The sequence below is a fragment of the Eubalaena glacialis genome, chromosome 8 (genome assembly GCF_028564815.1).
Source record: "Eubalaena glacialis isolate mEubGla1 chromosome 8, mEubGla1.1.hap2.+ XY, whole genome shotgun sequence".
Lineage (NCBI taxonomy): Eukaryota > Metazoa > Chordata > Mammalia > Artiodactyla > Balaenidae > Eubalaena > Eubalaena glacialis.
Genome location: NC_083723.1, coordinates 95,281,305 through 95,308,464, shown reverse-complemented (window position 1 = coordinate 95,308,464; position 27,160 = coordinate 95,281,305). Strand labels below are relative to the sequence as shown.

At 39.8% G+C, this 27,160-nt stretch overlaps 1 protein-coding gene across 2 annotated transcripts in view; it reads right to left on the bottom strand.

Annotated features, from left to right (window-relative positions):
* The window catches only part of MET (MET proto-oncogene, receptor tyrosine kinase), a 124,796-nt gene that overhangs the window by 55,449 nt on the left and 42,187 nt on the right, over window positions 1-27,160 (bottom strand). For both annotated transcript variants that reach the window (XM_061198672.1, XM_061198673.1), the window contains exon 3: window positions 1,421-1,612. In XM_061198672.1, coding sequence (XP_061054655.1) covers window positions 1,421-1,612 — 192 coding nt within the window. The remainder of the gene's footprint in view (window positions 1-1,420; window positions 1,613-27,160) is intronic.

Here is a 27,160-nt window from a genome sequence, read left to right as displayed (position 1 = left end):
CCTTCAGATTTTTCTTGGAATTCTACAGAATAACATCAACGTAAACTAAAAATGCATATAAACACCACATAACAAACACATTTTACAAGGATAATAGATATGATCACATTTCAAATATGTTAGAGTGCTTGTCTGTGTGGGAGGAGACTGGGCATCTCTCCTTCACATTTTGAGGAGTTAAGGACAGCATTGAATGCTCTGAAGTGGGTAAATAAGAACACTGGGCTGGTGGGGGTGGAAGAAAAAGTGTAGTTAATTGTGAAGCAATGGGAGGAGGGGAGACCAAGTGTGGGATTATTTAGATAACAGGATCTACAATATATGATTCATTTTGAGGTGGGAAAGTTTTATTTACAAGTTTCATGATTTTGAAAAAATTCCACCATGCCCACTAGTACAAGAAAAACATTTGATCAGTACCCAGACTGCTATAAAGACAGTGGTAACTTGTAAAAAATATGTTTGTTAAAGAATACAGATAGAGAATGTACAGATGGGCAAGTCATAGGAAAGCATCATCGTCCTCAATTCGTTTACTAAAAGTCATTGCCGGACTGGGCTGTTAATTATGTCAGATGATTATGAAATAAACATCTTTCTTTAAAAGAAATTTCTAGTCTTTGTGGAAAGTCAACATTTCCATAGATACCATCGTCACTGTGCATTAACCAAGAATCTACTAATGAACTCATGTTGAAAGCACTACCAATAACTATTAAAGCAGTAAAACAGACCCAACATGAGAGCATTTTAATTTCTGCAAAGTGCTAGGGTTCTTGTATCTAGGAGACATGATAACTGCAAGTCTGAAATGTGAACTTTTATTGTATGGAAGTACTGTTGCTATCCATTAAAGGCATTTCTTAACAAAATCCGGATCTTTTTTTCCCAGTGTTTGCACTTCTTTGTGTCTGACCCCATCATTTTGCAGAATCAGGAGAACTGGAGTTACAATGGGATTTTGATGATAACGTCCCTTCCTAACTCCTGCCAATATTTCTCAATGATGTGAATGTTTCTTCTCATGGAGACGCACGGGTCACACAATAGCTCTCTTTTGATCCGTAGCTTCCCTTGAAATAGGAAAACATCGCCTGGAAGTGCTTTAATTGTTTCATTTTATTTTCCAATCATGTGATAGAAATCATGAATGGAAAAAAAAAAAAACCCAAACCATTCCAGGCAAGAAAATTAAAGCAACCACATTTAAACTGAAAGCTTTAAGAATTTAACAACAAAAAAAGGCCATACACTTCATAAAAAGTGGACCAGCTTCATTGTTTTGCTTTCAGTCTATGCCTCTAGCTTCCACTGTGATTTTCACTTACAGTATTTGCAAACACCTTACTGTAAAAAGAGAAGGAAATTAATTGCATAACACCGGATAAAACAGACACAGCCACTCTCAGAAAGTATGTACCTGCATGAATCGACCCTCTGACGTTCCAAGATTAGCGATGGTGAGGTCTCCTTTAATAAAGGTGGATATAGATGTTAAGAGGACTTGGTTGAACTGGCCCATGAATAAGTCAACGCGCTGCAAAGCTGTGGTAAACTCCGTTCGGTATTCATCACTGCGCACTTCGCAGCCTGATGAATTTCTCAAAAGTGTCTGGAATAAAATATGGTCATAGAATTAATGTGAGTCCAGATGTGAGCAAGCTATTAAGAAACTTTTTGGTGTGTCTTTTTAGAGCTTGGAGGGAATGGCAAGGATAATAGACAGTTTGCAAATAGACAAATAGTCCCAGAGAGGCAGAAACAATTCTAGTGACCTAAATGACTCTAGTATCAGTAGGTGCTGCTATGTATATATAGACTCTAAAACTAGGGGCAAATCTTTCCCTCACAGTTGTATCATGGTTTGATATGTACGTACATAAAAATGGAACTTAGCTGGTGCTAGTAAAAGAAAAACAAAACTATGAATGTTTCAGGCCTGGACATAAAGGTAATGCTTCTAGCAGGCAAGTCCAATGAGATGAATATCAACTGGAATAATCATAAATGTCAGAATCACACTAGGACATTATATTTTAAAATGTGTTCCTTTGTGCATTTGTGCGCAGTGGGGTGGTGGGGATAATTCATGGGGAAGCAGCAGAGCACAGACTCCAGACCTAGGTGCCTGCATCAAACCCTGGTCCTTAATGGTTACTCGTTGTATGTAATTTCTATAACCTCCCTGTGTTTGTGAAATTCATGTTATCTCTGTTACAGTTCTTCCATTTGTAAAATTGAGAGAATTACAGAAATGTACTTACCTTACAGAGCTGTTGTAAAGATTAAATGAGCTAGTTTACAGAAATCTCTTATAATAGAACCCAGCACAGAGAACACAGAGTATTTGTCCTCATTACGGTGAAAGGCTCAAAAAATGTAAAAGTTGTACATCAAATGCTTTGTTAACCAGCTAACCAAAAGGCAATTACCACCAAATCAGGTATTTATCTTTTAGCTTTAAGTGAAAGGATTTAAAGAATATTGTTCACTAATACATGACAATTTAAGTACTATGGATCCCTCCCTTCACCTTGACACTTCAGTCTCCTGGTTTTCCTTCTACTACTTCTCAGATTGTAACATTTGTCTCCTTTGCAGGACCATCCATGCTTGCCTGTCAATGTTAGAGTTTCTCAAGGCTCCATCCTAGGGCTGCTCCTCTGCTCACTCTTCATACTCCCCACCCAGGATATCTCAGTTTTACTTTATTTAGTTGACACTCACATTTGTACCTCCAGGCTAACTCGCTCCTCTGAGCTGACTGTGCATTTATCAAACTGCCTATGAAATCTGAACTCAGATGTCTCAAAGACCTCAGGCTCAACATGACCAAAGTAGAAACCACAATCTTCCCCCATGCCTGACCTTGTGATATAATGCACCCCAGCAAATGGCTCCACCATTTCTCCAGGTGCACAAGTCAGAAATCTAAGTGTCATCCCTCATTCCTCCCCATACACAGTCTATCACCAATTCCCATCAATTGCACTTTCTAAATATCTCCTAGGTCTCTACAGTTTTCTCTATCTCTACCATGGCAACCTTCATCCAAGGCACCTCCATCCTTTCCTGGACTATGACAATGGCTTCTTAACTGGACCTGCCCCGTCCAATCTCATTCAATCTCTTTCTAGGTCCATTCTCCACACTGCAGCCAAATTTTCTTTTTAAACCACAAATCTCATCATGTCACTCTGCTTAAAACACTGAACATTTCCCCATTGCTCTTCGGATCAAGGACAAAACTTTTAACATGCCCCATTGGATCCTGCATCATCTGGTTCCTGCTCAGATTCTCCAGACTCACCCTGCACCGTGTTCTTCCTTGCTCCCTATGCTCCAGTGAGCTGGCCTTCTCTTAGTTCTCTAAATAGCCATGTGTCCTCCATGACAGGGCCTCTGCACATGCTGTTCCCTCTGCCTGGAAAGCTCCTTCCACCTCCATTCACCTTGTTAACTCCTCTGCCTCCTTCAGATCTCAGCTTGTCATCAGTTCCTCAGAAGGCCTGCCCTGACCCCAATATCTAGGTCAAATGCTTCTATTATAGACTGTCATAATACCATTTACTATGTGAAATAGCACTCGTTATAGCTGCAACTACTATTCGCTTGTGTGATATAAGAGTGATGTGAGACTTCTCCCAAGTGGCTCCCTGTCTTTAGGGACCCTGCTTGTTTACCACTGTATTGCGAGTAGTAGATGAAATATCACACATAGTAGATGTTTAATAAATACAAATTGAATGAATGAACAAGTAAGTAAATCAATTATGGGTAGATGGGGAATGAGTGTGAAGATATGAACCAATATTACTAAAGCTATTTTTTTTTTCAGGAATAGGGATAGTTTATGAGTTTATAAGGGACAAATGGAGTGACTGACCCCGACTGTCCTGACAAGATAATTGCAAATTGGTAACTTTGGGGCAGATAATGGGGGGCAAGAAGGTGTATAAAGAAGACAAAGTCTAACTTGAAGAAAGAGAGAAAAAGCTCAGTTTTACACATCTTTGTATGTAGCTACAAGTCCAGGAAAATGATTTGAAGATTAGAGATTTTCTATTATTGTCCTATTATATTTGTAATAATCAGAAAGTTGTTAGAGCATATTTCAAATCAACTTAGTGCTTAAGAACAAACTGAAATTAAAAATTTAGTTACCCTTATGTAAAATAACCTTACTCCTTAATGTCAAACTTCTGTCACATAGAATGCAAAGTTCTTACATCTATTAACTTTTATGGTTAAATATCACCTAACATCCTGTTTTATATAGCAACAACTACTTTTTTATTTTAAATGGTGATAAGTTAGCAAACAGAGAGTCTTAGAGATGCTAAACCTATGACTTTTAATAAGATATTCTAGTTCTAGACATTTTTTGATATATTTGTGAGTGCTATTGTACTATTTAATTAGAAACTTTTCTTCACTAAAGTGCTATAGATTGCTCTGAGGAGTAGCAGATAAGTGAGATGTACTGTCAGTTCAATAGTTACCAATTAATTGGTAATTAAGTTTCCATTGGTGATCAATCATCCATTTTGCAGAGAGTGCTAGAACCAGGGAAGCTTCTTAAAGGAGCAGAGGACATTTTTAAACCAAAGGCCTTCTGCAGTATTCCGTTATAGAGGTGGCTGCTCTTCAGAGTCAGCTTCTGTGATTTTGTTCATTTCTTGTTCTCACTTTTTTCCTATGTCTAGGTGGCATTCTGGGAACTTCAAAGCCTCAGACTTGACTTGGGGTTCGGTGCTGGTGGAGTTATGATGGATTCATCAGGATATAAAACAATTGGCAAATCGTGGAGTAGAGTCTTAGGTTGTAAACTAGTAGCAGCCTACTATCAACAAGAGTCCAGGAATTGTCTCATTTATCTTTTATCCCCACTGTGTACACTGCCTAGCACACTGTAGGTATTTAACAACTGCCTGCTGAAAAATTAATCCATTTGCAAAGTAACCAGGGATAAAGCTCATTTGCCTACCCAGCTTGCTTTGTGGTCTGTCTTGCTGAATAGGGCGAGCTGGAGAACAGAGGTTAGATGCATCTCAGAGTGTCTGCAAACCTGCAGGACCTCACTGATCTTTTCTAAATGAAGGGAGAGAAACAGGACCAGAACTTTAGCTTCTATGTGTCTGTTTTCTCACATGTAAGGCTTTATAAGTGTAGAACTCTGCATCAGAGTTAATGCAATATTTATATTCCACACTTCAAGGCTTCTCCTTCAGGAAACAGTAAAGTCTCTAAATGGTACTTCCTCAAGGACTGAGAGGGATTCCCGTCCCCCACCTCCCCCCCACAAACAAATTCCAAAGTATAGAAACACTGCACAATGTTGGAATAGGATGTACAGAACTCCTTGATCTTAAAAAATTGTGCAGTGGAGCCAAAAACCAAACATCATGTCAGGTTCAAGTGGCATTCAAATTTCAGAAGCCAGGGGACCCGAACCTTTTTCTTTTTCATTTTCTCCACAACTGAGATCTGCAGGAGAGGGGCACTAACTTCGAGGAAAACGTAACATTCCAGTGTTCACTGCAGGAGAGGGGGACTACTCCTTGTCTCTTCCTGCTGAGAATCCTGATAAACTCGATGCCTGGGGTCAGGGTGGCAGGAACTGGCTTACAGAGCTGCGGGCTGTCGTTATGCTTGAATAGTAGACCTTTAACTATTAGAGGGAGCCTTGGTTTAAACTCTCAGCATTGCAAAGGTAAAGTATCGTGTAAATACTCCATCTAATTCACCATGTCCCTTACAGATAACGAGTGAATGTGTTTGTTGCTCATTTGTGCAGGAAAGATGGGGTGACTCCTCACCACTTTACACACAGTTCCTGGTGTGATGTTGGAGTGGGATTGCGTCCAGCTGGAAGAACAACTACAGACCCACTGCCGGGGGTCTCCTTGCCACTCGTGCTTCTCTTAAAGCCAAAGGTCTCGTGTTTTGGGGTAAAAGTGAACGTAGCTGGTGAAAAGCAGTTCTCTGGTACAACAGCTGCTTTGGGGCACTGCAGAAGAGCCTACAGAGAAAGTTTTCCCCCAGCACCAGTTGAGGAGCCAGACTAATGCTCTCTCTTTGGTAACAAAGGGAGGAAGAAGGAAGGAAGGAAGGAAGGGAGGGAGGAAATCAATCTTTACCCTGCACCTACACGGTGCCAGGCACTGAGTTGGGCATTTTCACGTACAAGCAGACTCACAGCAGCCCTGTGAGGTTTTATCACACTGAGTTTCAGGAGGAGACGCAGGGCAGCCAAAGGTGGTGGCCACAGGTTCACGCTGGAACAGGCATTCGAATTTAATTCTCTCTGACTCTCAAGCTCATGAATTGCTTTTGCTACTGTTTACTATTCTGGGCAAAGTTCAGAGAGTTGTACAATTACAAAAACGGAAAGGGCCTTAGAGACCATCTTACTCCAGTCCCTCACTTTATGTATGAGAAACTGAAAGTTAGGGAAGTTGTAACTCTGAGAGAGTTGGAATCACTTAACGAAAGTTATCATTTAACACGTAAACCCACAACGCTTCAAAGAAGGAAATGTACTGATAGATTTGCCCACCACTGATTCCTTTTCTGAGAGAAAGGTTGGCATTAATCATTATTTTCTGGGCCATGGCACAGAGATCACCACTAGCATTTTGGGCTGTTCTAGTTAGCATGGCTCTCAAATTTACCTCTTTGTCACCTATTTTGGTTAATGAACATTACGGTGTTTCCATCCCGGTCACTTGAAATTTCAGCCATCACCCACTCCTCTTTCTCTAGCATCTCTCACATCCAAGCAGTTGCTAGGTCTCGCTCAACTCTGTCTGCAGTGTCTCTCCTGTGCAGCCCTCCAGCCACCCCTGCACGCCTGCCCCAGGATAGGTGTTCCTCACTGGTCTTCCTGTCTCCCATCTCATCTGCCTTGAAGCAGTTACTTCCTTCTTCAAAATTTTAATTGCTTCCCAAAGGCCTGCAGGAGAAGTCCAGTCTCTTTAGTATGACATCCTAACCTGCCTCGATTAACATGCTTAGACTTTTTTCCACTAAGGCATTAAGATTTTCCATTAAGATGGTCAGGTGACCATCTAGGACACCACGGGAATCTCAGAGTGGCTATCCTGACACAAGACCCTTCCCAATTTTGGATTCTTGCATTTACTTTGGCAGCTGATGGCCCCCTCCCGCTGGCCACTGACACCCACTCCCTGCTCATGTAAACCTGAAGCCTGGCTCTCTCCTAAAGTCTCTCTTTACGACGTCTTTTGAATGACAGAAGTAATGTGTTTTGGGACTTCCCTGGTGGTGCAGTGGTTAAGAATCCGCCTGCCAATGAAGGGGACACGGTTCGATCCCTGGTCCGGGAAGATCCCACATGCCGCGGAGCAACTAAGCCCGTGCGCCACAGATACTGAGCCTGTGCTCTAGAGCCCGCGAGCCACAACTACTGAGCCCATGTGCCACAAGCACTGAAGCCCGTGTGCCTAGAGCCTGTGCTCCGCAACGAGAAGCCCCCGCAATGAGAAGCCCGTGCACCACAACGAAGAGTAGCCCCCGCTCGCTGCAACTAGAGAAAGCCCGCGCAGCAACTAAGACCCAATGCAGCTAAAAATAAATTAAAAAAAAAAAAAGAAGTAATGTGTTTTATTGGATGGGGGAGGGGAAATAGTGACAAAGAATAAGAATAGTGGATAGTACAAGGGCACTGGAAGATACCATACAGCTCAAGATATTTGCGTCAAGAGGGAAAAAGAAATAAGAAATAAAATCATCCAGTACAATATGTTGTTTAGGCATATACACATGTGTAGCACAAGTAAAGGCAAGGGAAAGATGAACAAACAATTCACAATTGCCGTTTACCCAGTTTTCTGGGACAGGAGGGTAGGAATATGACTGGGTGGGACACATGGGGCCTTCAAAGGCACTGGTAATATTCTCTTCTTTAAGTTTCGTGGTAGAGAATCAGTATTTGTTTTATTTTTCATACACACTCACAACACATACATGTATACAGTACATTATTCTTTTTTATATATTACTATATCATTATAAAAATAAATTTTAAAAGAAAACAGTGAATAAATGGGAAGTAAGAAAGTGAAGAGAGGGCTTCCCTGGTGGCGCAGTGGTTGGGAGTCTGCCTGCCAGTGCAGGCGACACGGGTTCGAGCCCCAGTCTGGGAAGATCCCACATGCCGCAGAGCGACTGGGCCCGTGAGCCACAATTACTGAGCCTGCGCGTCTGGAGCCTGTGCTCCGCAACAAGAGAGGCCGCGATAGTGAGAGGCCCGCGCACCGCGATGAAGAGTGGCCCCCGCCTGCCGCAGCTGGAGAAAGCCCTCGCGCGGAAACAAAGACCCAACACAGCCATAAATAAATAAACAACTAAATAAATAAAATTAAAAAAAAAAAAAAAAAGAAAGTGAAGAGAGCCTAATAAGTACTCTCTCCACCCCAACTTCTTTTTTTTTTTTTAACATCTTTATTGGAGTATAATTGCTCTACAATGGTGTATTAGTTTCTGCTTTATAACAAAGTGAATCAGTTATACTTATACATATGTCCCCATATCTCTTCCCTCTTGCATCTCCCTCCCTCCAACCCCTCTAGGTGGGCACAAAGCACCGAGCTGATCTCCCTGTGCTATGCAGCTGCTTCCCACTAGCTATTTTACGTTTGGCAGTGTATATATGTCCATGCCACTCTCTCACTTTGTCCCAGCTTACCCTTCCCCCTCCCCATATCCTCAAGTCCATTCTCTAGTAGGTCTGTGTCTTTATTCCCGTCTTGCCCCTAGGTTCTTCATGACAATTTTTTTTTTTTTTTTTTAGATTCCATATATATGTGTTAGCATACGGTATTTGTTTTCCTCTTTCTGACTTACTTCACTCTGTATGACAGACTCTAGGTCCATCCACTTCACTACAAATAACTCAATTTCGTTTCTTTTTATGGCTGAGTAATATTCCATTGTATATATGTGCCACATCTTCTTTATCCATTCATCTGTCGATGGACACTTAGGTTGCTTCCATGTCCTGGCTATTGTAAATACAGCTGCAGTGAACACTGTGGTACATGACTCTTTTTGAATTATGGTTTTCTCAGGGTATATGCCCAGTAGTGGGATTGCTGGGTCGTATGGTAGTTCTATTTTTAGTTTTTTAAGGAACCTCCATACTGTTCTCCATAGTGGCTGTATCAATTTACATTCCCAACAACAGTGCAAGAGGGTTCCCTTTTCTCCACACCCTCTCCAGCATTTATTGTTTGTAGATTTTTTGATGATGGCCATTCTGACTGGTGTGAGGTGATACCTCATTGTAGTTTTGATTTGTATTTCTCTAATGATTAATGATGTTGAGCATTCTTTCACGTGTTTGATGGCAATCTGTCTATCTTCTTTGGAGAAATGTCTATTTAAGTCTTCTGCCCATTTTTGGATTGGGTTGTTTGTTTTTTTGATATTGAGCTGCATGAGCTGCTTGTAAATTTTGGAGATTAATCCTTTGTCAGTTGCTTCATTTGCAAATATTTTCTCCCATTCTGAGGGTTGTCCTTTTGTCTTGTTTATGGTTTCCTTTGCTGTGCAAAAGCTTTTAAGTTTCATTAGGTCTCATTTGTTTACTTTTGTTTTTATTTCCATTTCTCTAGGAGGTGGGGCAAAACGGATCTTGCTGTGATTTATGTCATAGAGTGTTCTATGTTTTCCTCTAAGAGTTTTATAGTGTCTGGCCTTACATTTAGGTCTTTAATCCATTTTGAGTTTATTTTTGTGTATGGTGTTAGGGAGTGTTCTAATTTCATTCTTTTACATGTAGCTGTCCAGTTTTCCCAGCACCACTTATTGAAGAGGCTGTCTTTTCTCCACTGTATATTCTTGCCTCCTTTATCAAAGATAAGGTGACCATATGTGCGTGGGTTTATCGCTGGGCTTTCTATCCTGTTCCATTGATCTATATTTCCGTTTTTGTGCCAGTAGCATACTGTCTTGATTACTGTAGCTTTGTAGTATAGTCTGAAGTCAGGGAGCCTGATTCCTCCAGCTCCGTTTTTCTTTCTGAAGATTGCTTTGGCTATTCGGGGTCTTTTGTGTTTCCATACCAATTGTGAAATTTTTTGATCTAGTTCTGTGAAAAATGCCAGTGGTAGTTTGATAGGGATTGCATTGACTCTGTAGATTGCTTTGGGTAGTATAGTCATTTTCACAATGTTTATTCTTCCAATCCAAGATCATGGTATATCTCTCCATCTATTTGTATCATCTTTAATTTCTTTCATCAGTGTCTTATAATTTTCTGCATACAAGTCTTTTGTCTCCTTAGGTAGGTTTATTCCTAGATATTTTATTCTGTTTGTTGCAATGGTAAATGGGAGTGTTTTCTTAATTTCACTTTCAGATTTTTCATCATTAGTGTATAGGAATGCAAGAGATTTCTGTGCATTAATTTTGTATCCTGCTACTTTACCAAATTCATTGATTAGCTCTAGTAGTTTTCTGGTAGCATCTTTAGGATTCTCTGTGTATAGTATCATGTCATCTGCAAACAGTGACAGCTTTACTTCTTCTTTTCCGATTTGGTCTTTTATTTCTTTTTCTTCTCTGATTGCTGTGGTTAAAACTTCCAAAACTATGGTGAATAATAGTGGTGAGAGTGGGCAACCCTGTCTTGTTCCTGATCTTAGTGGAAATGGTTTCAGTTTTTCACTATTGAGGACGATGTTGGCTGTGGGTTTGTCATATATGGCCTTTATTATGTTGAGGAAAGTTCCCTCTATGCCTACTTTCTGGAGGGTTTTTGTCATAAATGGGTGTTGAATTTTGTCGAAAGCTTTCTCTGCACCTATTGAGATGATCATATGGATTTTCTACTTCAATTTGTTAATATAGTGTATCACATTGATTGATTTGCGTACACTGAAGAATCCTTGCATTCCTGGGATAAACCCCACTTGATCATGGCATATGATCGTTTTAATGTGCTGTTGGATTCTGTTTGCTAGTATTTTGTTGAGGATTTTTGCATCTATGTTCATCAGTGATATTGGCCTGTAGTTTTCTTTTTTTGTGAAATGTTTGTCTGGTTTTGGTATCAGGGTGATGGTGGTCTCGTAGAATGAGTTTGGGACTGTTCCTTCCTCTGCTATATTTTGGAAGAGTTTGAGAAGGATAGGTGTTAGCTCTTCCCTAAATGTTTGACAGAATTCCCCTGTGAAGCCATCTGGTCCCGGGCTTTTGTTTGTTGGAACATTTTTAATCACAGTTTCAATTTCAGTGCTTGTGATTGGTCTGTTCATATTTTCTATATCTTCCTGGTTCAGTCTCGGAAGGTTGTGCATTTCTAAGAATTTGTCCATTTCATCCAGGTTGTCTATTTTATTGGCATAGAGTTGCTTGTAGTAATCTCTCATGATCCTTTGTATTTCTGCAGTGTCAGTTGTTACTTCTCCTTTTTCATTTCTAATTCTATTGATTTGAGTCTTCTCCCTTTTTTTCCTGATGAGTCTGGCTAATGGTTTATCAATTTTGTTTATCTTTTCAAAGAACCAGCTTTTAGTTTTATTGATCTTTGCTATTGTTTCCTTCATTTCTTTTTCATTTATTTCTGATCTGATCTTTATGATTTCTTTCCTTCTGCTAACTTTGGGGTTCTTCTTTCTCTAATTGCTTTAGGTGTAAGGTTAGGTTGTTTATTTGAGATGTTTCTTGTTTCTTAAGGTAGGATTGTATGGCTATAAACTTCCCTCTTAGAACTGCTTTTGCTGCATCCCATAGGTTTTGGGTTGTCGTGTTTTCACTGTCATTTGTTTCTAGGTATTTTTTTATTTCCTCTTTGATTTCTTCAGTGATCTCTTGGTTATTAAGTAGTGTATTGTTTAGCCTCCATGTGTTTGTATTTTTTACAGATTTTTTCCTGTTATTGATATCTAGTCTCATAGCGTTGTGGTCGGAAAAGATACTTGATACGATTTCAATTTTCTTAAATTTACCAAGGCTTGATTTGTGACCCAAGGTATGATCTATCCTGGAGAATGTTCCATGAGCACTTGAGAAGAACGTGTATTCTGTTGTTTTTGGATGGAATGTCCTATAAATATCAAAGTCCATCTTGTTTAATGTATCATTTAAAGCTTGTGTTCCCTTATTTATTTTCATTTTGGATGATCTGTCCATTGGTGAAAGTGGGGTGTTAAAGTCCCCTACTATGATTGTGTTGCTGTCGATTTCCCCTTTTATGGCTGTTAGTATTTGCCTTGTGTATTGAGGTGCTCCTATGTTGGCTGCATAAATATTTACAATTGTTATATCTTCTTCTTGGATTGATCCCTTGATCATTATGTAGTGTCCTTCTTTGTCTCTTGTAATAGTCTTTGTTTTACAGTCTATTTTGTCGGACATAAGAATTGCTACTCCAGCTTTCTTTTGATTTGCATTTGCATGGAATATCTTTTTCCATCCTCTCACTTTCAGTCTGTATGTGTCCCTAGGTCTGAAGTGGGTCTCTTGTAGACAGCATATATACGGGTCTTGTTTTTGTATCCATTCAGCCAGTCTATGTCTTTTGGTTGGAGCATTTAATCCATTTACATTTAAGGTAATTATCGATAAGTATGTTCCTATTACCATCTTCTTAATTGTTTTGGGTTTGTTATTGTAGGTCTTTTCCTTCTCTTGTGTTTCCTGCCTAGAGAAGTTCCTTTAGCATTTGTTGTAAAGCTGGTTTGGTGGTGCTGAATTCTCTTAGCTTTTGCTTGTCTGTAAAGGTTTTAATTTCTCCATCAAATCTGAATGAGATCCTTGCTGGGTAGAGTAATCTTGGTTGTAGGTTTTTCTCCTTCATCACTTTAAGTATATCCTGCCACTCCCTTCTGGCTTGCAGAGTTTCTGCTGAAAGATCAGTTGGTAACCTTATGGGGATTCCATTGTGTGTTATTTGTTTTTCCCTTGCTGCTTTTAATATTTTTTCTTTGTATTTAAGTTTTGATAAGTTTGGTTAATATGTGTCTTGGCATGTTTCGCCTTGGATGTATCCTGTACGGGACTCTCTGTGCTTCCTGGACTTGATTAACTATTTCCTTTCCCATATTAGGGAAGTTTTCAACTATAATCTCTTCAAATATTTTCTCAGTCCCTTTCTTTTTCTCTTCTTCTTCTGGGACCCCTATAATTCGAATGTTGGTGCGTTTAATGTTGTCCCAGAGGTCTCTGAGACTGTCCTCAATTCTTTTCATTCTTTTTTCTTTATTCTGCTCTGCAGTAGTTATTTCCACTATTTTATCTTCCAGGTCACTTATCTGTTCTTCTGCCACAGTTTTTCTGCTATGGATCCCTTTAGAGAATTTTTAATTTCATTTATTGTGTTGTTCATCACTGTTTGTTTGCTATTTAGTTCTTCTAGGTCCTTGTTAAACGTCTCTTGTATTTTTTCCATTCTATTTCCAAGATTTTGGATCATCTTTACTATCATTATTCTGAATTCTTTTTCAGGTAGACTACCTAGTTCCTCTTCATTTGTTAGGTATGGAGCGTTTTTGCCTTGCTCCTTCATCTGCTCTGTGTTTCTCTGTCTCATTTTGCTTAACTTACTGTGTTTGGGGTCTCCTTTTTGCAGGCTGCAGGTTTGTAGTTCCCATTGTTTTTGGTGTCTGTCCCCAGTGGCTAAGGTTGGTTCAGTGGGTTGTGTAGGCTTCCTCATGGAGGGGACTAGTGACTGTGTTCTGGTAGATGAGGCTGGATCTTGTCTTTCTGGTGGGCAGGTCCACATCTGCTGGTGTGTTTTGGAGTGTCTGTGGCCTTATTATGATTTTAGGCCGCCTCTCTGGTAATGGATGGGGTTGTGTTCCTGTGTTGCTAGTTGTTTGGCATAGTGTGTCCAGCACTGTAGCTTGCTGGTCGTTGAGTGGAGCTGGGTCTTAGCATTGAGATGGAGATCTCTGGGAGAGCTTTCGCTGTTTGATATTACGTGGAGCTGGGAGGTTTCTCGTGGACCAGTGTCCTGAACTTGGCTCTCCCACCTCAGAGGCACAGCCCTGATGCCTGGCTGGAGCACCAAGAGCCTGTCATCCACACGGCTCAGAATAAAAGGGAGAAAAAAAAGAAAGAAACAAAGTAGAAGATAAAATAAAATAAAATAAAATAAAATAAAATAAAATAAAGTTATTAAAGTAAAAAATAATTATTAAAAAAATTTTTTTTAAGTAATAAAAAAAAAGAAGGAAAGAAAGAGAGCAACCAAACCAACAAACAAATCCACCAATGATAACAAGTGCTAAAAACTATACTAAAAAAACAAAACAAAAAAAGCAACGGACAGACAGAACCCTAGGACAAATGGTAAAAGCAAAGCTATACAGACAAAATCACACACAGAAGCATACACATATACACTCACAAAAAGAGAAAAAGGGAAAAAAAAAATATATATCGTTGCTCCCAACGTCCACTTCCTCAATTTGGGATGATTTGTTGTCTATTCAGGTATTCCACAGATACAGGGTACGTCAAGTTGATTGTGGAGATTTAATCCGCTGCTCTTGAGGCTGCTGGGAGAGATTTCCCTTTCTCTTCTTTTTTTGCACAGCTCCTGGGGTTCAGCTTTGGATTTGGCCATGCCTCTGGGTGTAGGTCACCTGAGGGTGTCTGTCCTTCGCTCAGACAGGACGGGGTTAAAGAAGCAGCTGATTCGGGGGCTCTGGCTCATTCAGGCTGGGGGGAGGGAGGGGTACTGAATGCGGGGTGAGCCTGTGGCCGCAGAGGCCAGCATGACATTGCACCAGCCTGAGGCCGCCGTGTGTTCTCCCAGGGAAGTTGTTCCTGGATCACGGGACCCTGGCAGTGGCGGGCTGCACAGGCTCCCGGGAGGGGAGGTGTGGATAGTGACCTGTGCTTGCACACAGGCTTCTTGGTGGCAGCAGTAGCCGCCTTAGCGTCTCATGCCCGTCTCTGGGGTCCGCGCTGATAGCCGCGGCTCATGCCCGTCTCTGGAGCTCCTTTACGCGGTGCTCTGAATCCCCTCTCCTTGCGCACTAGGTAACAAAGAGGCAAGACAAAGTCTCTTGCCTCTTCAGCAGCTCCAGACTTCTTCCCGGACTCCCTCCCGGGTAGCCATGGCACATTAGTCCCCTTCAGGCTGTGTTCACGCAGCGAACCCCAGTCCTCTCCCTGGGATCCGACCTCCGAAGCCCAAAGCCCGAGCCTCAGCTCCCAGCCCCCGCCCACCCCAACGGGTGAGCCGACAAGCCTCTCGGGCTGGTGAGTGCTGGTCTGCACCGATCCTCTGAGCGGGAATCTCTCTGCTTTGCCCTCCGCACCCCTGTTGCTGTGCTCTCCTCTGTGGCTCCGAAGCTTCCCCCCTCCGCCACTCGCAGTCTCTACCCGCGAAGGGGCTTCCTAGTGTGTGGAAACCTTTCCTCCTTCACAGTTCCCTCCCACTGGTGCAGGTCCCGTCGCTATTCTTTTGTCTCTGTTTTTTCTTTTTTCTTTTACCCTACCCAGTTATGTGGGAAGTTTCTTGCCTTTTGGGAGGTCTGAGGTCTTCTGCCAGCGTTCAGTAGGTGTTCTATAGAAGCAGTTCCACGTGTAGATGTATTTTTGATGTATTTGTGGGGAGGAAGGTGATCTCCATGTCTTACTCTTCCGCCGTCTTGAAGCTGGAGTCCACCCCAACTTCTTGATGTCCTAAGCAGGTTTGAAACATTCTCATGGCTTTTCTCAGCTCGCAGGAGCTCACAATAATGATGTTAAATAACATCTGCATGGTGGATTATGGTTTTCAAAGTACATTATCTCATCTGATCCTCTCAACAAGTCTGTGAGTTGGGTTTATGATTATCATATTTCTACAGGTGAGGAAATTGAGGTTCAGAGAGTTGTCAGTAAGTATCAGAGCTTGAATCCAAGGTGTTGATTTCCAACCGTGTATTCCTTATACTGCATCATGCTACTTACTTATAGGCTCCTACAGTATTTCTGAGGCAAACGCACACTCTAGGGATAGTCTAAGCACCAGGGAGGGAAGAAAAACTAACATGCCTACCCGATAAGACTGGTTCTACCCCAGCTAGGATTTGATGAGTCCCATGAACTCAGGCAAATCACGTGATCTCTCTGGGTCTGAGTTTTACTTTACTTATTTAACGAACATTTGTTCATAGTGTGTACAATGTGTCAGACATGGTTCTAAGCACTTTCCAAATATTCACTCACTGAATCCTCTTAACAATCCTAGGAGGAAACTGAGGCACTGAAAGGTCACATGACCAGCAGTGGCAGGACAAGACTGCTGAGTTGATGACCTAGGTCATCTGGCCCTAGGGTCTTCACTACTACACTAGGCTACCTACTTCTTGTCTGTAAAGGGAGAGGTTGAGAGAATTGATTTCAAAGTTCTCTTCCAGCTCTACCATGCTGTGGGTCCATGGGTGACTTTCCAAAGTTCCCTCTGGGCTTGGAATCCCCAGACTGCCACCAGCCCACTGTTGGAACAAATGGTTGCTCACGATGTTTAAGATGCCATGAGTGATCACTGTCTCCCAACCATCAGAGGCTGCTTCAAAACACAGATTCTGGATACATCTGCCTATTCTATAAGAAGTTTTGAAAAGCATTTAGCTTTTCAAGGTTTATCCTCTTCTAAAATAATTATGAGACATCAACTCTGAGAACCAATGGTAAACATTCTGTTCTGTTTTTCTTTAAACTTGTTAAAGACTTGCTTCCTTAACCTAAAAGCTTATATACTGTCATAGGGCTAAATAATAGGAATTACTTTACAATTCATAAGCCTTGAAACAATAGTTTAGTTTTTCTTCACCTTTTCCCGAGCACTGGACATATTTTTTTAACCTGACTCAGACGTATACTTTTTTTTTTATGAAAAGAAAACTGAAGTGCTATATACCTCAATGTATTTGATTCAAAATGTTTCCCCTAATTAAAATTATGATGCATGCAGTGAATATGCAATTACATTTAATTCAGTATAATTAAGGATGTGATATATTTAAAATAGTGATTCTTCTAATTGATCTATAGGACAAATTTAGCTCATCTATAGATAATTTAAATCAGTCTTGCAGATAGACTTTTTAAAATGTACTATCTTGTGAGATCTTTGACAGTTCACTCATACCAGCTCTCTCCCCTCCTTGCCCATGACTAAATTAACAGAAGCAATTTAATATTACCTTTATTCATAATTATACTTTGTACAAATTCTTTGGACATGTAATAATGGTTTTCAGGGGGATAGGTATTTCAAAATAGAAAGTCCCTCTTTGCCTAAGGCTTTATATATAGTTGGCTAAAAACTCAACTGCTTTAATTTCAGGAACTCCACTTTGCTTATTTCTCTAAATTTCATTCATGTGCTCTCTTCTCTTTGTTATATGGGACTCGGAAGCACGTGGTGTGGAACTGACCGCAGGCAGAGACACAAAGCTTTGAACTTAGGGGTCTGCTTATGCTTCGTTCAACTTCTCTCAGTCTGTACTCAGATGTCTAAGATATTAACACTGAAGCCTGGATTCTTTGTAAAATGCAGAAGCTCTCTGGCAGAGCAGGCCCTTCCCTTTGGGGTCTTTAATGCAAGGCCAGACTATCAGGATGCTGTGGTCAAACCCTAAGAATGTGACTACATTGTTTTGTGCTATGAAGAGGATGCCTGATGTTGGCCTCAGTCATGATTTAAAAGAAAGACGCTTCCTCAGTATTTTTGCTGCCATGAACTCCCCTTGATGAAGTGATCTCGCCTCATGGCTTCAACAACCTGAAACCTCAGTTGGAGTTCTAGCAGAGGAGCAAAACGGGGGATCAGTTAAAGAAAGGTTGATTGTCTCTAGGAAGGAAAAAAGGGCATCCCCTCGGGCTGTGTGTAGAGCCTCAGACAGTCATGAACGTAGCATAACCAGGCATCTGGCCAGCCAGCTGCTGGCTCAACACTGGCGATTCACGAGGTGATGTATGCTGCCTCGTGGTGATGACCTAACTTCACACACCCAAGCGCATTCTCTGTTCTGAGGACCAGCTCAGTCTCTGCAATTGCCTTCAGGCCAAGTTTGAATGTACCATTGACGACATTGAAACTCATCGTTTTTCTTTCCAAACTGACTCCCTTTCCAGCTTCCTATTTTTCTTTTTTTTTTTAAATTGGAGTATAGTTGCTTTACACTGCTGTGTCAGTTTCTGCTGTACAGCATCTACCTTCCTATTTCTATATGGCATCAATAGCCACCCTCTCCCTAAGCCTAAGGTCTCAGCCATCTTTAACTCTTCTTCTTTTCCTTTACTGTTTATATCCACTTACCAACTCAAAAATTTTTCTACTGAATTAAAGGAAATCTCATACTTAGCCTCCCACAGTCTGATTTCCTTGATTCCATAATCTCCTTCCTCAAGTCCACTTCTTAGTCATGTCCATTGGTAATCTCACAAGCCTAGTGGAGAAGAGCATGCGTTCAGGGATGACCCTGCCCTTATTGTCTGTGTGAACTTAGAGAGGATACTTAGATCTCCAAGCCTCAGTTCTTCACTTGTAAAACGGAAAAACACAAACCTATCTAATAGAATTGTTTCCAGGTTCAAATGAAATGAATCCAGTGCCAGCAGTATATTAAATGGTCACTTCCTTCCTTCATTTAGTCATTCAAAAATATTTACTAAGCCTGTAGTAGGGTGAATAGAGTTCCCCCGCAAAGTCATATATCCACCTGGAACCTCAAAACGTGATCTTATTTGGAAATAGGCTCTTTCCAAGTAACTAGTTAAGAATCTTGAGATGAAACTGTCCTGGATTTAGTGTGAGCCCTAAGTCCAATGTCTGGTGTCTTCCCAAGAAAGGGAGAGGACACAGAGAAATACACAGGGAAGATGGCCATGTGAAGATGAAGGCAGAGATTGCAGTTATGCTGCTATAACCTAAGGAATGCCTTGAACCACCAGAACTGTAAGAGGCAAGGAAGGATTCTTCCCTAGAACGTTTAGAGGGAGCACGACCTTGACGGACATCTTGATTTCGGACTTTTGGCCTCCAGGACTACGTGAGAAGAAATTTCTGTTGTTTTAAGCCACCAAGTTTGTGGTCATTTGTTGTGGCAGCTCTAGGAAAGTAATATAATACCATACCACAATACTGTTCTGGATAACTGGAAGAATACAGAAGCAAACAAAAAAGGCCTAAGTCTATGCCCTTGTGCGTAATAACTTAAATAGTTGTTGTTATTATTATTTTTGTTGGTTGGTCTAATGAGTCTTCATAATACCTAGAAGGACAAAGTCCAAAATTCTTATTATTTAGATTAAGAAAATAATCTAAAATGGAAACACTCACACCCATTTAGAATTATTTATAGATAGTAAGGTCAGACTTGTTATCTGTCCACTATTATTTTTCATTATTCTCTAAAGCAGGGATTGGCACCTTTTTTTTGTAAAGGGCTAGGGAGCAAAAATCCTAGCTTTTGAGTGCCACTGGGTCCCTGTAGCACATTTTAGTTTAGTCTGTGTGTGTTTTTTAAACCTTTTAAAAACGTAAAAACCATTCTTAACTTGCAGGGTGTACAAAAATAGGTCATAATTTGCCAACCCTAGCAAATGCTTCTACCTGTAGTCCAGACTGTTCCCTCAATATCCCTTGAAGGCACTGTGCACACAGGGAGACAAGAGGTAGACACACGAAATAGCTAATAATGCAAAGTACAGTATAAAGAACACTCTTGGCAGATAAGTTCTGAAAACACTGGTACAGGTAGTATATGCTATAAGATTAGATAAGGATGAGATCAGAGTGGGCTTAAACAGCTGGGGAAGGCTCATGGCAGAGGTTAAAGTTCAGCCTGGTCTTGATAGAAGGGAAGAGAGAAAAACTTGGAGCAGAATATATTTTATGTGTATGTGTGTATGGACTTACATATACACGTGTACAAATGCATTTATAAATAAGTGAAATATATATATCCATTCTCCTCATGAGATATCCTTAGGATTCAAATTCTCAGAATTCTACAATGATAGGGGCTTTGGAATTCCGAATGTTAAAACGTTTGCTTCTTTATCATCATTTCCTAAAGTGAATCAGATCTAAAACAGACCAAGTCCACGTGGTTTTGGTTAGCAGCCTTCACATTGCCCTTCAATCACATTCAGGAGTGACAGAGTGATTCATAGAGAAAGTTGTTCTCAGTGAGGCAGATTTTAATGCTGAGTGTACTGAGGTTTTCTGCTTTTATTCAGTTAACAGAAAAAATTTAATGTACTTACTCATAGAAATGTAAGAGATACTCAAAAGACAGAACACCAGTTACCCTGCACTAATCAATAAAACAGAAGCAGTTCCTCCTGTAGAGTGTAAGAGCCATGGTCTATTTATGTGTCTAACAGTGTCACACGCAGTAGAAACAGGCTGATGAATGTCTTAGTGGAAGGCCAGGAGAGGTGAAAGATGGATGAAACCAGAGTCCTTCAATTGTGCCCCAATATGTTGTTTAAACCCATGACTGTATTCTAGCCTGCCATCACTGTCATCACCTCTTATCCCTTCTTTCCATTTTATCATTGTGCAGTGAGACTCTTCACTCCTCTTCTCCACTTGTTCTTGCCCAGAACTGTTTATCAGGAACCTCAATCTGTGGGCCACCCTTCTCACTGGCCAAGGTCCCTGAGACCCTTACCAAACTCTCTTCTAATCTTACTGCAGCTACATCAAGGCCAAGCTCAATAAAGTTTCTCTTTGTACCAAGCATGTACTTAGTGCCTATGAAGTGGTGCCACTGTGGAGTCTAATTCTGTGGCCACAGTAAGGGTGGTATTGAAAAAGACTTTCAGGCTCAACTTTTTTTCCTTAGCCCATACATTTCAACTTGAAATCATAGACTGGTGGTCAGTAGTGAAAATCTATGGATTCCAAAAGCAAACTTCATGGGAGGGCGCTTCTACTGGTACCACTGCTTGAGCAATGACCACCAGAAGGCATTGCCTAATGTCCCTCAGACAGACCGTGTCACCCACTCTAAGGGGAAGCTCTGTTGAAAGGCTTGAGAAAGCCTTAAGGAGCACAGAGGTTACTCTGTCTTTCTCTTTTTAATGGCTTTAATTGTGTTTTCCCAATTTTGATTAAGTACGAAGCTCTGGAATTTCTGTCTATTCACTGTCCTTATCTTCATCTTTTCTTCTCCTTTCATTTTTCTCCTTTTGTTCTTTGATTCATCTTCATCCCAAACTGGTGGATGGAGGAGAGTGTGTGTAAGTATGAACGTGTGTGTGTGTGTGTGTGTGTGTGCGTGTGCGTGCGTGTGTAAGGAAGGGGGCATAGGTTATGGTGAATAGAACTTCCCAGAATTTCTTCAGTGCTCTTTAACTCTTGGAAAGTCCCCAATTCTATAAATTAGTTTTCAGGGACCTGGGGGAGAGAAAGAAAAACTGTTTTATCTAAGATTATTTTTACTAATCAGCATTTTATTATATTATTTGAAATATAAGGCTTTGTCATAACTAACTGCTCTTTTGATAAATATATATTTTGTTCAAGCTATTTTGTTAGGTACCAGAGGTATGGAGATAAAAGCTATAGGCCATATCTTCAAGGGGCTAATGAAGGACCAGTGAATATATTATCAATACTATGAAGTATGGTAAAAGATATGGTAGAAATAAACAAAGGGTGCTAACTGGAGTACACAGGAAAGGCAGCTTATCCAGAATGAGAAGTTAGGGGAAAGCTAGAGAGGAGTTTCTGGGGAAGGAAATGCCTTAATGGGTTGCAAAAAAATAGGGAGAAAATGTTAACCTGACAAAATGAGTGTTAAAGGGAATTTGAGGTAGGTGAAATAATATGTGTTAAGGCAGCGTTGTGAGAGAGACCGATGGATTCTGGGAACTGCAAGTATGATAGGTTGACACATATCCAATAAGGGGTTAATGTCCAAAATATACAAGGAGCTCATACAACTCAATAGCAAAACAAAACACAATTAAAAGATGGGCAAGGAACCTGAATAGACATTTTTCAAAAAAAGACACAAATGGCCAACAGGAACATGAAAAATTGCTCAACATCATTAATCATCAGGGAAATGCAAATTAAAACCACAATGAGATATCACCTCATACACATTAGGATGGCTATTATCAAAAAGACAAGAGATAGCAAATACTTGTTAGAATGTGAAGAAAAGGAAACCCTTGTACACCTTTGGTGGGAATGTAAACTGGTACTGCCAGTAAACACTATGAAGGTTCCTCGAGAAATTAAAAATAGAACTACCGTATGAGCCAGCAATCCCACTTCTGAGTATCTATCCAAAGGAAACAATACCATTATCTCTAAGAGATACTTGTACTTCCGTGTTCATTGCAGAACTATTCACAAAAGCCAAGACACGGAAAAAACCTAAATGTCCATCAATGGATGAATAGATCAAGAAGATGTGGTATATATGCATATATATACAATGGAATATTATTCAGTCTTAAAAAAGAAGGAAATCCTGTCATTTGTGACAATGTGGATGAACCTGGAGGGTACTATGCTAAGTGGAATAAGCCAAAGAAAAACAAATGCCGTGTGATATCAATTATATGTGGAATAAAAAAAAAAAGTTGGATTCATAGAAACAGAGAGTAGAAAAGTGGTTGCCAGGGGCTGGTGTGGTGGGGGACTAGGGAAAGATTGGTAAAAGGGTACAAATTTTTTTTTTTAAATAGATCTTTATTGGAGTACAATTGCTTCACAATACTGTGTTAGTTTCTGTTGTACACAGAAAAGTGAATCAGCCATATGCATACATATGTCCCCATATTCCCTCCCTCTTGAGCCTCCCTCCCACCCCTCTAGGTCATCGCAAAGCACCGAGCTGATCTCCCTGTGCTATGCTGCTGCTTCCCACTAGCTATCTGTTTTACATCTGGTAGTGTATATATGTCGATGTTACTCTCACTTCGCCTCAGCTTCCCCCTTCCACCCCGTGTCCTCAAGTCCATTCTCTATGTCTACGTCTTTATTCCTGCCCTGCAACTAGGTTCATCAGTACCATTTTTTTTTTTTTTTTAGATTCCATATATATGTGTTAACATACGGTATTTGTTTTTCTCTTTCTGACTTATTTCACTCTGTATGACAGACTCTAGGACCATCCATCTCACTACAAATAACTCAATTTTGTTTCTTTTTATGGCTGAGTAATATTCCATTGTATATATGTGCCACATCTTCTTTATCCATTCATCTTTACAAACTTTCAATTAAAAGATAAATAAGGTCTGAGGATCTAATATATAACATGGTAACTATAGTTGATAGCACTGTATTGTAAAATTGAAATTTGCTAAGAGAGTAGAAAAAAGAAAAAAAAGAAAGAGTAAGAATGAGAAAAAAAAAGAAAGTTGAGAGTAGGGTAGGATGGCAGTGGTATTCTTGATCCATCTTGTACCAGCTTACAGAGCCAACTGTGAACACTTCTTAACTCTTATTCAGTGACTTTACCTTCTTTGCTTGAAATTGGCTTAGGGGGGTGGTATTTACACCACCCAAACTGGTAAACATTACAAATCAGGGGTTTCTACTCCCCCTGACCCCAGAGTTAAACATTTGCCAGAACACCACTGAGTGTGAGGAGCACCAGGAAATAGCCAGGGCCAAGGTAAGAAACCCTTTGAATATCATACTAGAGAGTGTGGATTTTACTCAAACCATTGGGGAACCCTCAAATTATTTTAAGGGATGCAGTTACATACACGGGTTGGCTTTCAAGAAATATTACTCCAGCAGCAGTCTGGAAACAAATAGATTGCTTGGGGACGAGGATGGAGTCAGGGAGATCTAGCTTTATCTTATAGGTATTGTTTTCAACACACTAATAAAACAAAAAACCTGTAAGGGATGATAATATACAATTTTCTGTTTTCTGCTTTGTGTATATGCAGAAGGCGAGAAGAAGTAAAGAGTTTTAAAGTTCATATTTACTATGAATGAGATCAGGTTTTCTTCTGGAGAAGTCATAGAAGAAGCAGACTTAATTAGGTTGTGTTAATGAAGAACGTTGAGATAGGTAAAATGATTTCTTTGGAAATATTATTTCTGGATTAAATAGGTGTTGTTAGGTGCACCCAAAGACCAGCAGCTGGTTATGGTACTTAAGAAGGTCTTAAATAAGGCTAGTGCACAGACTGAGAATGTCCACATGGGTTAATGAATGGGAGAGGTTGTGAAAACTACTACTTAATCCCAATTGAGTTTCCTGAGCCACTGGGGAACTGAGTTGAGGTTGATAGACAAGAATAAGGTTAGAAGGAAACAGAGCATTAAACAAACAAAACAAACAATAGTTCAGTTTGACTTGTGATTTACCTGGAATTTAGAAAGCCTTGCTAGTAGCAAAAAATGTAAAATGAAGCTATGTCAACATTTTTATTAAAATAATTGTCCAGCCATTCACTGGAACAGAGACTTTATTATATACTGGCAGAGAAAATAGAAAATTTGACTGTTTCTTAACTAGTTCTTGAATACCCAGCATACAGAGTATTAAATAAGGCATTGGGAGCTATAACAGCTGGTTCTGAGGGCCCAGAGACTGCAGGGAAAGCTTTAATAGCTAAAGCTCACACAAATACTAAATTAATACTTACTTATGAAAATTTAGGTGTTTACTTTTCAAATCTTTAATAATCCTTCTTTTTTCATGAGTTCATCTTCATTAAATTGGATTGTTATCACCAGGGTCATAAGATACTCAATATCATATAGTTTACACCATGGTTACCCTAGATCCTGTAATAATTTGGATTTTTTTAAAAAAATAAAGAACTTCTTTTTGTTAGGTGTGGTAAAGTCCTGGTGTATATTTTTCTAGGATCTATAACTGTGCACAAAAGGTGAACTTCAAATTTTCAACACTGAGGTGAATATGTTTTCCTGTGCAGAATCCACTAAAAACAAATGGAGATAGGAGAGGCATGGGGGCAATTATCACACCATCATATCACATACCCAGGATCATAAAAAGCACTGTTTGCCTAAAAGTCTGAAATTGCTGGTTATGTTTTCATAAGCATTTGATTCTAAAAAAGTATCTAGATAGAAAATACCATAGTCGTCAAAATTTGCTCTATCATTTTTTAAAGCAGGCACATATTTTAGTCCTCTTTGTACATGTCAAAACCCTGTACTTTGACCTTTCAATGCTTTTTGCTTTTTTTTTTTTTTGAGATGCTGCTTGGTCAAGCACAGTGGTTTTCTTTCTATTTTTTTTTGAATTTTATTTTATTTTTTTATACAGCAGGTTCTTATTAGTTATCTATTTTATACATGTTAGTGTATATATGTCAATCCCAATCTCCCAATTCATCCCCCCCCCCCGCCGCTTTCCCTGTTAATTACAAGTAATACCTACTATTGTTAAACCACCACTTACATATTACTCATCATTTTGCCAACACTGACTAGTATCCCTACTACTGGGCCAGTAACAGAACTGATCTTGTGCTTTGTCTGCCCAATTCTACTTGGAATCAATAGTTTTCCTATGACTCTTCTGAAATGAGAGTGAGTTTAGTTGAGAGTATGAAACACTGACCATTTTTTTCCACATCAGCTCTAGATAAACCCAATGTAACTGGTATTTTTCAAATTAGAAATACTTCTCAATTACTCTTACTAATATATTGACTGATTCTTGTTTACCATGATGTTGAAGCTACAAATAAGTTTATATTTAGTGAATCATCAGGAATATTATATTTTATTATAAATTCCTCTTCTTTATTAATTTAATTCAGTTCCTTAAGTACCAGGATCACCTAACTTGACCTCATATTCGCCTCTGTTATTGCACTGTAGAACATTTCCAGAGTCTTGGACCTTCTCATATTAGTGACTATGAAGAAAAATAATTTCACCTTCCTATTATCTCTTCTGAGGTTTTGTATAACCCCTACTCACGCTGTACTCTTATAAACAATCTCTTATATTCAAGATTCTGGTCACTTTACTGGAAAATAAACAGTCCTCTGCCTGTAATTACAGCCTTCAGGAAGGGGCAAGCCAGTGACCTCTCTGACTTTAGGCACAGGAATAAGCCCTGAAGATTAAATGCCTCCTATTCCCTCATCTTTTCCCTTGGCAAACTCTACTTCATTCTGGGCCAAACAAATGTGAACGAAGTGAACAGAGAAAAAGGTGAGAATTTCTTTCTACTCTTCAGACATATTCTTTGCACTTGCATTTCAAATCTTCGTGGCTTGTGGAGATGACAAAAACAATGCTTTCTGTGATCCAGTCACAAAAATATATTTGCAGATTTTATCAAGGACTTTTATCCAAACACTGCAGCAAATCAGACGGTATCTGTTTACTGTGTAAATATATATACATATTTTTTGGAAGACAAAATTTTTTGTCAAAATCAACACTAATGTCTATGATCTGCAAAGCACATGCTTAGGTACAAAAAAGCATGACGAAGTGCCTAAGACCTTAAACCTATTTAGATATTTGCAGGATTAAATATATATAGATAAACATGAGTGTAACAAAAGAGAAAGGCAAAATGTGTCTGCAGCTAGAGATGCATTAAAACAGCATAAAGGCGGTACTAACCAGAGCGCATGCCCCTGTACATTCAGTAGGTGCTCATGACATCCTCGTGAGTCCTGGGAGCACTTGTCTCTCACTTGGCCCTCTAGGCCACATGATTCTCATGAGAAGGAAATGGTCTAAAATGGATGTAGTTGTGTAGAGGACAGTCCACAGATGTTGAAAGACAATGAGACTCAGCATCACATTCTTTTGAATTCTATCAACTTTTATAACTTTGACAGTTTCAAAAGACCTTATTTTGGGTGTTTTCATAATTATGTGACTCTTTTTTTTTGGTCATAGGACTTACTGGTAACAGAACAATCCCTTCCATCCCTAAGAAACACAGGTTTTTCTGATGAGTAGGGTCCCAAGTGTTGGCCACAGAAGACTGAAGAGGGGGAGAAGAAAGAAACAACTTTGATTGATATAAGAAATTTCTGCTTTCAAAGAAGGTGATTAAAGTGATAGGCTATGAGAGGCAGTGAAAGTGAAAGCTACCTAAATTATGTCCTTAGCTTCTAGAAATTCACACATTATCTTCTTCACACTAAGAATTACTTAACGAAAAGTGACTATTTAGAAATCAAAGAAAAGAAAAAGTTC